This window comes from Nyctereutes procyonoides, unplaced genomic scaffold (genome assembly GCF_905146905.1).
Source record: "Nyctereutes procyonoides isolate TBG_1078 unplaced genomic scaffold, NYPRO_anot_genome, whole genome shotgun sequence".
In the NCBI taxonomy this organism is placed as follows: Eukaryota; Metazoa; Chordata; class Mammalia; order Carnivora; family Canidae; genus Nyctereutes; species Nyctereutes procyonoides.
Window position 1 is genome coordinate 9,268,306 of NW_026575020.1, and position 16,380 is coordinate 9,284,685.

Below are 16,380 nucleotides of genomic sequence, written 5' to 3' on the forward strand. Positions count from 1 at the left end.
AATTCAATTAAGTGTATTATTTCAAAAATGAAATATTTGGCCATCTGATCTTTTTTTCATTGTCAAATGGTTAACATGTCACTTGGCTGAAGTTTCCCAGGTGCCTGTGACGTTTCCCATTTGCACGGACCCTGCATGCCTGTGCTCTCCCTCTTTCTGGGGACTATGATGGAAAGAAGAGACAAAAGTTATTTTTAATTTTGCCACTGAACAAACATCCAAATCTTCTCTTCCAGGAGTTAAGCCTATATGTTTTCTCAACAGGGTATTAATTACCCGGCTCTGGGAATGGCCAGCCAGGTGGCTCTAGTGGCTCTGCTGCCCTGTCAGCCACAATGCAATTGCTCGAGGACGCAGCAGGACTCAAGAGACTTCAGCAGGGAGCATCCTCCTCTTCAATAAACTCAGACACGGGTACCGGGTAACTTGTTAAACACATTTATTGATTTCTTGACAGTAACCAAACACAGTGAGTGACCATTATAAACAAGGAAAGAAAGGCATTCGTTTGTATTTTGTGAGATCCGGCTGCACCTGGAGAGAAAAGATACCCCCTTCCCAGGAATTTACAAGGCAAAGTGCATTCCTTCAAGGGAGCATCACAGGGGGGATGGCAGTTTTGAAATGCAAGAAATCTGTCGCCTGCTACCTCAGGCTGAAGCTCACCTTGTATGAATGATCGAGCCATGGAGTGGAATTAAAGTTATACTTGCTTAGCAAATGCATTCCTGATTGCCACAAACTGAGTAAAAACTGGCTGCAAATGAACAGAACGTGTAGATGAAAGAACAAGTCAAATCAAAGAACGCAGTTGCATGGAGTCAGGGCTTTGCCTGTAAGGAAGGAGAACAGACCAAAGCCAGAAAAATGAAATCAACTCGTTAAACACATTTATTGAGCTGTTAACAATAACCAAACACAATGTATGACCTTTGGAAAACAAGAAACAGCAAATGGATCGATTCTGATCTTGGCAAATCCTACTACAGATATGTGACAAAGAGGGGAAATATTTCCATTTATAGTCTGCAGTGATATATATACAATGTGTATCTCTTCAATGTCTGTCCTTTTCTTTTGAAATTTTTGAGTAAACAGAAGAATCATAATCTTAGAAATAAGTGTCCTTGGCCAACTTTGTCCTGGTTCACCTGTCACCAGCATCCTCAGAGGATCCTAGGACACCACCCGAGATAACTTGATGCCAAGAACAAAGTCCACTTGATGCTGTTGGAGCTGTGTTTCCTCCTCTCTCTCTTTTGGAAGAATTTTGTATGTACAAAGGCTGAAAAGTCTCATTGGGTAGATTTATTAGTTCAGGAAACGGTATCAAAATTGTAATCAGGTTAACTGGTTATTTTCTTCTAAGATCTCTTATGAATGAGCCTGTTTGTTTTCTGAAATTTGACTTCCCATCTTGGAGGTCATGGGAGTGTGTCTGTGTGTAGATATGTTTGCATGTGTGTGTGAGTGCTTTTTGTGTGTGTGTGTCAGTGACTGTGTGTCAGTAACAGATGTGTTCCTCTGCCATGGTTTTGCAGATACTTTTCATGAAGAAAGGGCCAATCCAAAGAGTGAATGAGGCTTGAGGGAGGGAGGGAGAGAGAAGAAAGAAGGGGGCATTCTAGGTTACATCAATTCACAGTTGTAGCATTTCTTCTTGAGATTCTTCTTGGCCTCATTCCTTACTTGAGGAGCCATTCATTTACTGGAAGGAGAGAGAAAGAAACACACACACACACATACACAAACACCACAGAATGAAGCATCATTGAATTAATGCACACAAAGTTTGGGAGGCTTACTCCAAAGTTCTGTAAATTGCATCTATGTATCCCAACCACCCCTTCCACTTCTTCATGAACCTTGAGGCCTGAGCTGTCCAATATGGTTGTTGCCAGTCCCATGTAGCTCCCATAAATTAAAATTAAAACAAAAAATTTAGTTGCATTGTTGTACTAGCCACACTTCAAATGCCTGATAGCCATATGTGGCTTGTAGCTACCATAATGGACAATGTAGGTATAGAACATTTCCATGGTCACAGAAAGATTCAGTGGATGGTAGTACTCTAGATGAGGGGTGGGCAAATGACAGCCCAAAGGTCAAATGTAGCCTGTGACCTATTTTTGTAAATAAAGTTTTAATGGAATGTGGCCACACCTAATCATTTACATATGTCTATGGATGCTTTCACACTACAACACTACCATATAGCATAGACTATATGACTCAAAAGCCTAAATAAAGTGTTTACCAATTGGCTCTTACAGAAAAAGTTTGTGACCCCTATTCTAGACCATAAGCTCTGCACGGATGGGGCCCTGTCTTCATCACTACTGTCTCCCCAACACCTAGCTAAGTGCCTGGCACATCGTAGGTGCATAATAACTACATATTGAATAAAGGGAAGGCTCAATGAATGAACAGAGTTATTTTTCTGGTAGTTCTGGCTGGAAGGAAACAGAATATTATAGTTTTGAGACTGCATGTGTCTGACAGAGAAAAAAGAAAGAAGGAGATGTGGGAAAGTAGGAGAGATGAAGTGGGGGAACATGGGCAGCAGTGGTAGCTGCTTCTACAAGCTGCCTTGTGACATCCATAACCCCCATATTTGGGTGGCACATTATTGCTACAAAGGGCTTCCCCATCCAGCCTTTCATTTGCTCCTCCCAAGTAATGAAATAGATGGTATAGAGAGCATCATGAAAGAAGCCAGGTCCAGAGGGGAAAAGGCTTGGCTGGGTTTACACGACTTGATAATGACAGAACCAGTCCTGGAGCTCAGGTGTGTGGATTCCTTGCTGAAGAAATCTCCACGACTCTGTTCTGCCTCTATCTTCCTTTCCGTGTCATGGGTTTACCACAGCCATCAACAGATACTTAGCATGCATAACCGAAAAGAGAGGGCCAGATGTGGACAAGAGGGTTACAGGAGGCAGGGGCCATCTTAAATGTCTCCTTTAGTAGGGATAATAGTCACCTCTAGGGACATAGCATCGGAAAAAGTTGTGCTCACACAAGTTACCTCATTGGATCCCAATGGCCTGGCATCCAGAGTATTTGCTCACCTTTTGGGGAAAGGAGGTAGGGTGGGGGTACATTGTGCACTTAACTAAAAGCTTGAGCACTTCTAGCTGCCCTGTTCTAACAGATTTGGAGGATTAGCCTCTCTGGGCCCTTGGGTAAAATGACAGTAAAAATGCTATCGTATGCTAAGCAAAATAAATCAGTCAAACACCATATGATCTCACCCAGATGTGGAATTTAAGAACAAAATAAACAAGCAAAGGGAAAAAAGAGAGAGAGGCAAACCAAGAAACTGATTCTTTAACTCAGAGAACAACTGATGGTCACCAGAGGGAAGGTGGGTGCGGGAATGGGTGAACTAGGTGATGGGGATGAAGGAGTGCACTTGTCATGAGCACCAGGTGGTGTATGAAGTGTGGAATCGCTATAATGTACATCTGAAATGAATATCACCCTGTATGTTAACTACCTGGAATTTAAAGAAAAACTTAAGAAGAAAAAGGAAAACACTTTCCTGTTTCCCATCAGTTTAAAGTCCTATGGCGCTGCATATACTAGAAGCTCGGGATTAGGTATACAACTTCCTGAAACATCCTTAGTGTAATGATTTGTAACTATTTGTGCAAAAAAAAAAACAAAACAAAACAAAACAAAAAACAAAAAAAACAAAAAACCCTCCACCAAATGTTCTTTCATAGGACCACTCTCTTCCTGGTGAAGACAGTATACCTCAGCAGATGTCCACACTTGGGTTCCAGTAAAACTCCCTTCCTTCCTTTTTCTTTTTTCAAATGCTTCTTGCTTGAACCATAAGGGATCTGAAGGTTTGACACCCCTCCCCCTACCTCTCTCTGTGTCTCTTTCTAATGATACATAGGTTTTGCCAACGGAAAAGCACCATAGGAATGGAAAGGGAGTGGTCTGTCATTTTTTTTTTAAGATTTTGTTTATTTATTCATGAGAGACACACAGAGAGAAGCAGAGACACAGGCAGAGGGAGAAGCAGGCTCTCTGCGGGGAGCCCGATGGGAGACTCAATCCTAGGACCCCGGGATCACGACCTGAGCTGAAGGCAGATGCTCAACCACTGAGTCACCCACGCGCCCCTCACTGTCATTTGTAATCAAATTCTACCCAGCCTTCGGAGTGCTGCCTGGGGGCCTGCTACCCTCTGCGCCACCACACCCACCTCTGTACTGAAGCTTCTGGGCTCGGTTGTTGGGACAGTCCTTCCCCTGTAAACTGAAGTTGATGTTGGTGCGGATGCAGCGGTTGTTGAGTGGCTGCACAGGCCTGAAGTTGTCACTCATGCTCAGAAAGATCTGAGATGGCTGATTCTGGCTGAGCAGGCGCAAAGAATGCATCTGTGAAGAGAGACATGGCTGAGGCCCACCCATCCTCCCAAATGCGCTAGGGAAGAAGTACAGCTACTAACTGTGCCCAGACCAGGTGTCACTGGCTGCGTGGGACAGGGCACACGTGAGCTCTGAAGAGACCCTTGCTCCACGGACTCAGTTGTGCTGCAGGCACCCCCTCCCCTCCATGCCTCCGTGCCCGAAGCGAGCCTTACTTCCATCTCACCAGGCCACGCATGGCCCAGAGCAAGTCCTTTGCTCTCTCTTATCCTCAGATACACCATCTATCAAAGGACGAAATCTACCTAGTTCGTTCTCCACACTCCCTTCTCACTTGGACACCTCATGGTCCCGTAACTTCCAGTAATTCAGGAAATTAATCCCCTGCATGGGTGTTATCCAAACTGTAGTGACTGGTCCAGGGGTCAGAGCTAAATCAAGCTGGATCAGTTTGGTTCATTTTCTGTGACTATCGAGACTAAAGTGTTTTCCACCATGTTTTGCCCCAGGACCACGAAGCAGAGGAAGATTTTTCTGTCTCTAACAGGGAAGAAGGAAGCAGATGTGCAATAAGAAGCAAAAGAGAACAGAGATGACAGACTTCTCATGAATTCCTAACATCAATTTCTGATCTCAACTTCCGTAAAGATGCCCCAATATCTCTTGAATACCTCCTTTTTTTTTTTTTTTCTAAGTTTAAGTTATCTGGAGGAGGTGGCTTGTCACCAAAAGAATTGCAATCAACACAGGTAGGACTGAAGACTTAAAATGGTTCAGATTGTTGGGTTGTGAGTACATATCCTGTCAAGGATATTGGATTCTGCTTCTTTTTGCTCATCTTCCTTTTGAGTTTTTATAGATGCTCACAGTCATAGAATGCCAGAACTGGAACAGATGTGATTTACCCCCCTCCTTATAAAGAGGAGGAGCATTGATTTCACATAAGTGGGGGTGATGGCTTTGGGTGTGCACAGTGAGCCATTAGCAAAGCTGGCACCCAATGCTCAGACCTGGTTCTTGTGTGGTTCAGGGGCATACTAGCCTTGTGAGATGCTCTAAAATATTTCATATTTCAATAGTTTATGAAATGCTAAACATTCTACACTTCCTCTTGGGGACTGACACAAATATTATCAATTTAAAGGCCCTGAGAAGTTTCCTAATAAAGAAATCTATTTCACTCTTTTTTTTTTTTTTAATGTAGGCACCATACTCAGTATGGAGCCCAATTTATGGCTTGAACTCACAACCATGAGATTGAGATCTGGGCTGAGATCAAGCGCTGGACACCTAACTGCCTGAGCCATTCAGGCAGCCCTATTTAACTTTTTTTAAAAAATCAGCTTTTTCAAGCATATTTGGACATATCATCCATTTTTCTCATTTGCTGTGTGAACATCATGACTGTAGAGCACACTTTGGGAATTGACTCTGTGGTCTTTTCTCATTCCGACGTATGGGATGCTCCTACAATTAGTTCATGCTAAGCCTTCTCAGAGGCTGGTTCTTCAAACATAGGTGTAGTGATTCAACTGTGCACCCTCAGAATTCATAAATTGAAGTCCTAACCCTCAGGACCTCAGAATGTGATCTTTTGGAAATAGGGCCATGGCAGGAATAATTGGTTAAGATGAGGTCATCAGGGTGGGCTCTAATTCAGTGGGACACAGGTGTCCTTATAAAAAAGGGGATTTGGGCAGAGACAAAGAGGAAAAACACCATGTAAAGATGAAGGCAATGTTTTTATGAGCCAGGGGACACCAAAGATTGCTGGCCACCCACCAGAAGGACAGATATGGAACAGATTCTTCATGTCCCTCAGAAGGGGTTAACCCTGCTGACACCTTGATCTTGGATTTATAGCCTCCAGAGCTGTGAAGCAGTACTTTTCTGCTGTTTAAGCCACTGAGTTTATGTTACTTTGTCAAAGCAGTCCTAGCAAACTAATCGACAGGCACTCCACAAATCCAGCCAGTTTTTACATCATTTTCCCCTTTAGCTAAAAGACCACAGAAAAGCTCACCTGCATCCTGGTTATATAGACAGGTTTGTTCATTATTATCCAACTTGCTGTCTCATAGCAGGGTGGGATAGTCATCGACCCATCATACGTAATGAAACTAGAGGTCTCTGGATATAGTTCCTCTATATTAAGTCCCTGTAGTAAATATGCATCATCTGGAGAAGGAAATAAGAAAGACCTAAGAGTTAGGTTTCTCAAGAAAGTGCTGGGATTCCTGATAATTTCTTTTTCTTTTCAAATTTCAGAAGACCACATCTGCAGGAAAGGCTACAGTAATTAGCAGCTCCCCGCCCCAATCTCAGTTATTTTATTTTATATATTTATTTTTAAAAGATTTTAATTTATTTATTCATGAGAGACACAGAGAGAAAGGCAGAGAGAGAGAGAGGCAGAGGGAGAAGCAGGCTTCCCATAGGGAACCTGATGTGGGACTCGATTCCAGAACCTGAGATCATGACTTGATCCAAAGTCAGATGCTCAATCACTGAGCTACCCAGGTGTCCCCCCCAATCTCAGTTATTTTAAACAACAAAGGCTTATTTCTTGCTCAAATACATGTTCACCCTAGGTGAACCATACCAGGGAATATGGTCCCTGAGACCTAGATCCATAGCGTTATAGTCATAATGAAATATACCATAAAAGGCTCCAGGGCCTATTAAAACATTGCCTAGTCACCATCTTTCTTTATTAACATTGCTTAATTAAAAGAACATTAAGAAAACACTTTTAGGAAGAAAAGCAAATTAGATCAAATCTACCATGAGATTCAACAGTTAAGTTCAACAATTGATTTCATTTTTGTGGATCTCCTCTCATAGGGCCTATGCACATAACCTTTTCTCTTTTTACACCTGTTTGAGGTAGTCACACTCCTATGTATTTTACTATCAAATATACTTTTTCAATTATAAAATTATATAAGTGCATATTAGACTATATGGGAAAAAATAAAACAAGAGGATAATAAATATCTCTGTCATCTAAAACAGTTGCCAAGAGCATTCTGGTTTATTTCATTCCATTTTTTTTTTTTAGATTTTTAAATTTATTTATTCATGAGAGACACAGGTGGAGGGAGAAACAGGCTCCATGCAGGGACTCCAGGATCATGCCCTGGGCCGATGACAGGCGCTAAACTACTGAGCCACCCAGGGATCCCCTCATTCCGGTTTTTAAATTCAATGCATTGGTTGTATTTTTGCAAACACTGTAATGTACTGAAGTTTTAAAACATCCACAAATTCCAATGAACCTCTCTCACCTTCCTCCTCTCCCTGTGATCCCTCTCCTTCTTTCTGCACACTCTTACTCTCTTTTCCTGGCTTCCAAAACACCATGCTTGGTATTCCTTTTCCTGGACATTCCCTTCAGGTTCTGTTGCTGGCTCTTGATTCTCCACCTGCTTTTCTCAGTGTTAACATTTACTGGGGACAAGTCCAAGGTTTTTTTTTTTTTTTTTTTTTTTTCTCTTCCTCACTGTACAGTGAGAAGGCCATCTACATCCATGGCTTCCATGACCCTCTATATCCTGGTGATTCCAGATCTAAGTGCCTAGGGGTCTTGCACCTCCAGTTTGTCATGAGTGTCCACTACTGTGGCTGGTCCAGGAGGCCCATGGAACCCAATGCCTGGCAGGTGGACGGAACTACCTGGCTTCTCCAGTCTTCCTAGAGTCTCTCATCCATGTTTTTAACTCCTAATGGAAAAGGACTAACTCTTCAGTGATTGACATAATCTTTCAGGTTTAGTACTGTGCACATATAATGGTTAAAAAGGACTTTCACATACATCTGGAACCTCATAATAACCTATAAGATTGATTGATCAGGCATGGGACGCCTGGGTGGCTCAGCGGTTGAGCACCTGCCTTCGGCCCAGGCATGATCCTGGAGTCCTGGGATCAAGTCCCACATCAGGCTCCTTGCATGGAGCCTGCTTCTCTCTCTGCCTATACCTCTGCCTCTGTGTGTGTGTGTGTGTGTGTGTGTGTCTCATGAATAAATGAATAAAATCTAAAAAAAAAAAAAAGATTGGTCAGGCAGATAACAACATCCCCATTGAGAAGATCAGAGAGGCACAGTAACCTGCCTAAGGTCACAGAGCTAGCTGACTATAGGGTGGAAAATGAAAGCCAGCTCTCCTGACTTCCAGACCAAAGTCATTAATTCACTCAATAGATGTTCACTAAGCACCAGTTTGTGCTGGGCATAGGGTTAGGTAGGGTCTAGAGAGAGAGCAGTGAACAAGATAGATGCAGTGCCCACTCTAATTCTACTGAAGAGACAGACAACAAATGGCAAAATAAATACATGCAGGCTCAGCTATCAGGTGATAAGTGTACCTTGGCCAGGCCTGTTCCTACCTTCTGATCCTGAGCATCAGGGATCCTGATCCATTTTCCTGGGCAAAGGCCTCCTTCCTTTCTCATCTCTCCCTCCAGAAATTGCTCACTTAAGTTTCTCTAATAAAAAAGAGTCATCTCTGCCAAGGAAACTTGAATTTCAGTGCTCCTTCACTTGTCAACTGAATTAAGAACAAATCAACTGATCCAGTGGTTTGGAATGATATAAATAAAACCACCGTTGGCCTGCTCCAGCCCCAACTGCTCCTCCTGGCCTCTGATTACCCTGAGTGGGGGAGAACTGAACATCTCCGGACCCCTGTCCGCAGAATGACCACAGGACAGATAGAGTATTCAAGCTGGATTTGGAGGCCAACCCTAGGAGAAAGGACTTTCTTTCAATTTACATTTTAATGTGTCTATCCTCCCATCCAAACATGAGGGAATCAAGACAAGCCCAGGAGAGACACTGATTGGAATATGGCTAGACTGGGTCTGCACTCTGGCCTATGTGGTCAGGTGCTTCCATGACAAAGCCACGGTGTCCAGAGCTCACACCAACGTGATGCTCCTTGGGCGTCACATCAGGCGTCAGCACAATAAGCTTATGTCAAATTGCCATCATTTGGCTCCACTGCTTAAGCCCCTATTATGTGTCAAGCACTAAGCTAGGTGTAGGTGAGCAGGATGCAACTAAGTAAATGCAGCAAGGAGCCACAGAGATGGTGACATAGAGCTGTACTGGGTGCGTTGAGAGGTTGTCAGTTCTGCCTGGGGGTGGGACTCAGGAGAGTATTAATCGAGGAGCTGACCTGAACTGCATTTTGAATGACAGGAGTTAATCAGTGTGTAGCTGGCAGCAGGGTGGCTGTCAAGGGCACCGTCGACATTTCCACCAGGGAAAGAACTGAGGATGGAGAGAGAGATGCACCAAGGCTGAGGGCCGGAGCGCTGGTGGGCTGCAGGGGGAGGGAGGGGTGTGCGTGACATGAAGCTGGCGCTGGGCATAGGCCACACCCGGGAGGCCCTTCTCTGCGCTGTTGGGAGTTCGGGCTTCATCCCGCAGGCGATGTGGAGCCACTGAAGGGTTTAAAGCAGGGGAGTAGCGAGATCAGCTCTGCACTTAATGGGGCTTGCTCTGATGGCGGTTTGGCCCGAAGATTAACATACTGAATGAGAGCAGGAAGCATCCGGCACATCTTTATTAAAGGTCAATGTGATTTGTTTAACCAAGCTTGCACGCAGAGCATATTGGGTACTCTAGCGTGCTGCTATTATTGTATTTTATTTTATTTGGGGCGGTGGGGAGGAGGGAAGGAAGAGGGCCGTAGAACGAGGGGCATTCCAGGCATGACCGGAATAAAGGAAACGAACATTTATGTTTCTCCGAAACCATCAGCAGCCTCTGTGTTGCATCCATATTTGACGAAAGTGTTGGTACGTGTGGGCGGTGGGGGGGCAGGCGAGGAGCAAGACGCTATGTTGGGGGAGTTAACCCACACAGCAGGGTAACAGCGTGCTTCCGAAACACTGTGGTGCCCGATCCCAGACTCCACCTGCTGGGATCCTGCCGGGAGGTTCCTCTTCGCCCACGTCCCCTGAGGGATGCAACACTCCATCAGAGAACTCGGGCAGCTTGCGGGCAGTGCCACCCTCCCACCATCAGTCCTCATTCGCCGCTTGGTTCTTTTCATGAATCCTGTGAATATTCACACTTCACCTTTTGCCTTTTTTTTAAGATTTTATTTTTAAGTCACTTCTACACTGGACACGGGGCTGAACTCACAACCCCGAGATCAAGAGTCGCACGCTCCACTGTCTGAGCCAGCCAGGTGCCACACCTTTTGCCTTTTTTACTTCCTCACACTACAGAACTTGGAAAGACCCAGTGTGAAGAGTGTGACCTGAGTTCTAATGCTGGCATTGCTGCTCACCTGTGTGACCTTGGACGTGCAGGTAACCATGTGAGCCTCAATTTCCACATCTGTAGTATGCAGATGGTTGGGGTAACCACAGGACTGAATGCATGTGTCCCCCTCTCCCCAGTTCAAATGTTGAGGTCCTAACCCCTGATGTGACCATGTTAGGAGGTAGGGCTTGATAATTAGATCGTGAAGATGGAGCTGTCACGAATGGGATTAGCACCCTTATAAAAGGGACCCCAGAGAATGCTCTCACCCCCTCATCCATGTGAAGATGCAACAAGATTTCTGCAACCCAGCAGAGGGACCTCGCCATAACCCAGCCATGCTGGCATCCTGATCTCAGAATTTCAGCCTCCGGAACTGTCAGAAGTAAATTTCTATAGTTTGCAAGCCACCCATTGATGGCTTTATGTAGTTTATGACAGCAGCCCAAACTAACTGAGACAGAGTACATGCCTCAGAGTTGTTTGAAGAACAAATAAGATCACACTTTTCAAGTACAGATGGTCCCCAATTTAGGATGGTTCAATTTACGATTTTTCGACTTTATATTGGTGTGAAAGCAATACTCGTTCAGTAGAAATAGTACGTCAAATTGTGAATTTGGATCTTTTCCCAGGCCAGGGATATGCAGTAGGATCATCTCCTGTGATGCTGGGCCACCAGCCAAAGCTCCCTATCAGCCCCTGGATCCTGAGGGTAAACAACCAGTAACCTCCACCCATTCTTTCTTTTTTTTTTTTAATTTATGATAGTCACACAGAGAGAGAGAGAGGCAGAGACACAGGCAGAGGGAGAAGCAGGCCCCACGCACCGGGAGCCTGACGTGGGATTCGATCCCGGGTCTCCAGGATCGCGCCCTGGGCCAAAGGCAGGCGCCAAACCGCTGCGCCACCCACGGATCCCTAACCTCCACCCATTCTATACCCATACACAACCATTTACATTCTGTTTTTCACTTTCAGTGCAGTATTCAATAAATTACATGAGATAACCAACACTTCATTATAAAATAGGCTTTGCGTTAGATGGTTTTGCCCAACTGTGGGCTAATATAAGTGTTCTGAACATGTTCAAAGTCAACTAGGCAGAGTTATGATGTTCAGTAGGTTAGGTATAGTAAATGCATTGTTGACCTAGGGTATTTTCAATTTCTGATGAGTTTATCAAACATCACCCCATGGTTGAGGAAGATCTGTACTTGGCACAGGGCCTGGCATACGGCCCTGGGTAGCATTTATGTCACTTCCTATTTCCTTGCTCAGGATGACCACTTTCTTGGGATAAGCACTGCTTGACTTCCTTGAGCTCTCCTGGCTATCCCCAGCTGGGTTAGTGCCTTTCTTTGGCACCATATTTATTGAATCAGCTTGCCAATAATAACTTAGTATTTCAACGTAGTTTAAATAACTTAGTATTTAAACTTAGTATTTAAATAACTTAGTCCCCATCATCCTGTCAACCTTTGGGAGAAGGGCTTCTGTCTCTTATCTGTGAATCCCCAGGCCCAGGCACGGGCCCACTACATGGCGGGTGCTCAAGGAACACTGATTGGATGAATCAGTAAACCAGTTTCTGCCCAGCAGCTCCTCCTGGTGATGGCGCTGGGCAGAAACTAAAGGAAGAAGAGGTAACATGCTTTGTCAGATAATGGGGAAGAGATCTCTGAGACTCCAGTCCATACCACTGGCTGAAATACATGCTGTCGGCTACTCCCCCCATATATATCATTCGTCAAGACATCAGGGTAGGTGTGAGATTGGTGCCTGTCTCTATCTGGCATTACCGAGTTTCTATGCCAAATGCATCTATTTGCACTGCCGTATTTACATTGCTGAAATCGGTGGGCATTTAACATGTAGTGTTTCTTCTCACGACTCCCCCTACTCTGCCTCAGGCTGCCATTAAGTCAGTGTTCGAGCTTTTAGGGATTGGCATTTGAGAACCACAGGAGATCTTTTTACATCTTCTTTTCTCCCCATGGAGACTTGTTTGGTATATTTGGTGGGATAAAGGCCATGGAAGCCAAGAAAAGAATATGGGCAAATTCAGAAATTTCCAGCCCTGGTGTCAAGGAACACTGAGGTGCGTTCCATGGCTGACCAGATCAGGAACGAATTATCCCCCACTTCCGCTGTCTATGCAGCAGCCAGCAGAAAACCATCAGTGTGTAACCTGTCACAGTTATCCTCTGGGCCCTGAGACAGCAAGGTGTCTAAGAACGAATGCTCTAGGTGATGGGTTGTGCTTACCAGACTCTCATGGATCTATTTATTCATTAGTAAGGAGGGCGAAGATCTAGAGGTTAGAGTTGTTTGTGAGTAGAGACGTACAGATTTGAGGGGAAGCTCAGAGGCCAGTGGGGTGGTCTGTTTGCTTTAAGGATATTTATTGAAAGGAATGACAGAGAAGTTCAAACAAAATTTCATGTTTAAAGAGAAGTTTTCTTTATTTCTAATTCTTTTTTTCCGTATTTCTCTTTTATCATCTTTCCAGCCACCTCTCCTCTATCTAACTACCTGTCATATGAGAATGAAGCTTATAGAGGGCAAAGCCCTGGACTTCAAGCATGAATCTTAATCCGAGTCTAAGTTTCAGTTTGTGGTTTGCCAGGAATTTCCTCTTCCTTCATGGCTAAGTCCCGTAACCTCTTACTGTGGGCACCAGACTATTCTGGATAATTGCTAAAGTCATCTTCAGGTGAAAAAAAAAAAAATCTATGGACTCCCAAACAGCCTTCAACATAAACAAGCTTATGTAGATAAATTTATCCTCAGTAGGTCCAACTTCTGTAATTCTTTATGTGTCGGCTACATCTTTGTAGTACGGGAGACGCCTGGGATAATCGATAGAGATAGAACAGTTCCATGCAGTTAGCAGCCCAATTTTATTCTTTCAAATGACTGGAGAAGTTGACAGATGTGCTTTTAATTTTATGACATGCTCTTGCTGAATCTATGATTTATCTTAGACTGAGTTCTCAGTGATGGATACAACTCTCAAGCTGACATTTTCTTCTTCTTTTTTTAAATAAGAAAAAAGTACTATGATGATATGCCTAGGACTGCATAGTGGGAGGAATCTTTCCCTTCGTCTGAGCTTCAATGGCAGCCGCTGTTAAAAGTGTTGTGTTCATTTATGTGGACAACTGAGAGATTTAACATTGCCGGGCTCCCTGCTTATGAAGTTCCCATTCAGAGAGCGGTACCAATGAGAAAAAGACACGGTGGTTCCAGAGATCGATACCAGGCTTGGTTCTGATCAATAAGGAACTATTTGGCAATTTTCTCATACGGAATGACATTTCCTCTTGTAATCTGAGGCAAATCCGAGTGAACTGAAGAAAGGCAATTACCAAAGAATAAAGTCATATGATTTGTTTTGTGTTTTATACAAACAATCGGTGAAAAACAGGGCCTCTGAGAATTGTATTCATAGAGGTAAAGCCCCTCCTTTCCTGTCCCTTGCTTCCTGGAGTTACTACTTAGATTGCAACATGGCAAGTGATTGCTGTATTTCTCATTCTGTGAAAACGTTTCCAAAGCCATTCTTTTGAAATGAAAGTACAAGTTCAATTAAGCACAGAGAAAGGCACCAGAAGCAATATGCTCAAACTCCCCAGTGATACTCCGTCACATTTAACGCTGCATCCCTCTAAGGAGCAAGTGCCCAGAACACTTCCCAAGGACCCGAGACGTACAAGAGAGTTACAAGTTGCTCTGTCCTTGCCTATGCAATCATCTTTTAGTTGGAATCAGGGAAGGGGCGCCAAAGCAAAGCTGCAAAGAAGCAATACAGAAAAAAAATCTTTTAAGGGGCTCATACTGTGCTCCAAAAGCACATTTAAAATTTCTTCTCGGAGTGCCTTCGGTTGTGTGTCCTTGATTCCTTAGAGGGAATATATTAAGACAAGAGCCAGATCTTTTAAAATTTGGAATCTGGGATCTTTTGGATCCTTACTGGACTGAAGTTCACCACTGTATTTTCAATCTATGAAATGAATGGAATACGTGAAATTGAAAGAGAATGAAGCCACTGAAATGTTACACTGTTCTAGGACATGGGAAGAAAGCCTTCATTTATATGTAATGTTCTAATAACTACTCCCTGTTCCCCATTTACGAAGGCTCTTTGCACTCCATTAGTTACTGGTTTCACCCTTGAAAATATCATAAAATCTCTTTTAAAAAAATAACACCAGCTTGATGAAATCAGGTGGATACTAAAATGATAAGAATGGTACCTTTAATGTAATTGGAGCTCTGTGGCTGCTAATTAACATGTGGAAGATGGAGGGATATTGGCATTCTTACAATATACCACATTAAAAAATTAAAATACTTCGAGTAAATTACTGATATCTCCTCCAGGAAATCCATTCAGAAAATCCATTTTTCAATGTCCTGATTTCAGTCTCGACCCTCAGTCTATTGAAGGGGAATTTAACTTTAATAAAATGGATTTTCTTTAGAAGATTTTCTAAATTCAGCCTGAAATTAATTCTGGCTGGTCTTTTCCATTGTCGGTCTGGGTTTGTGAGAGTGTTTTATAAGATTTGCTCAGACATATGAAATCTAAGCTTCCAAGGAAAGTGAACCTCGCCAGGCCATTACTATCCGGTGCATGGGTTCATACACAGGAGCTGTGCTTCATTTAAAGGGAGCCGTATTATGCGCCCAGCATAGTATTCACCGTGAACATTGTTTTTATCTGACATTATAGTGACTTGTCTCCCACCCTTCAGGAAACTGGATGTGACCACCACCTTTGGACAATTAAAGAATGCACAAGATAATGTGCCTCATTTATACCAGTCATTGCCTAGGCAACTCACTGATTACCTGGCTTAATCCTGACCCCAGCCTTCTCAACATCAATGTTACTATCCTCATTTTACTGATGAGGAAATTATAATTTCAGAATCATTAAGAAACTTGGCTGAAGTCATACAGCCAAGGAAGGGGTAGGGCTGGGAGCCCAGGGCTGCTTCATTCCATCTCTCTTGGCTAGAGCACATTGCTTTCTATAAGTATAGTGGTTTCACCACCATGGTATCTGGCTTCCAAAATTTCCAGTCTTTTTGGCGAGATTCTCCTGCTTGTTTTCTTTTACCGATTCCTTGGCATTGATTTTTCTTAACTGGCTCAATAGAATGTTTTTGCACAGTTCCTTTTCCGCCTAGTCCTCTAATCTGTGACCAACTCAAGCAAATGGACTATGTACCTACTAGTTGCCATTTTATGATGATTCCCCCAGACCACAGGTCCATGCTTGCTCCCACTCACCTGCCTTTCTCCGCCTAGTTAATAAGACAGACATGCAAGAGCCTCTTCCAGGGTGGGATTTAAAAGATATCTTTAGAAATGATTTGCAATCCTAAGTCATGGGGATTTGAGCTGCTCTTTCAAAAAATGAGGACATGTCCCGCCTCTCTCCTCTATTTATTCTCACTCATGATTTCACCCAGGTTTAAATGCCATCTGGATCCCAATGACTTCCACATTTATATCTACAGTTCTCTCTCCTGAAATCCAGACTCATATACTCAACTGCCCACTCCTCACCTCTTCTTGGATGCCCAATAGACATCTCAAGCTTACCATGTTCGAAACTTCTGATTCCCTTCCCCACTCATGAATATGCTTCATCACAGCCTTACCTAGCTCCACTGATGGGAATGTCTTCCCTCCAGGTGTTCAGGCT

General features: G+C 43.6%; 1 protein-coding gene across 1 annotated transcript in view; it reads right to left on the reverse strand.

Annotated features, from left to right (window-relative positions):
* Positions 1–442: 442 nt before the first annotated feature.
* The window catches only part of CA10 (carbonic anhydrase 10), a 475,830-nt gene continuing 459,892 nt past the window's right edge, over positions 443–16,380 (reverse strand). The window contains exons 7-9 of the mRNA XM_055332652.1: positions 6,409–6,563; positions 4,220–4,394; positions 443–1,708 (exon numbers count right to left, since the gene is read on the reverse strand). Of these exons, the coding sequence (XP_055188627.1) occupies positions 1,686–1,708; positions 4,220–4,394; positions 6,409–6,563 (353 nt within the window). The 3' untranslated portion in view covers positions 443–1,685. The remainder of the gene's footprint in view (positions 1,709–4,219; positions 4,395–6,408; positions 6,564–16,380) is intronic.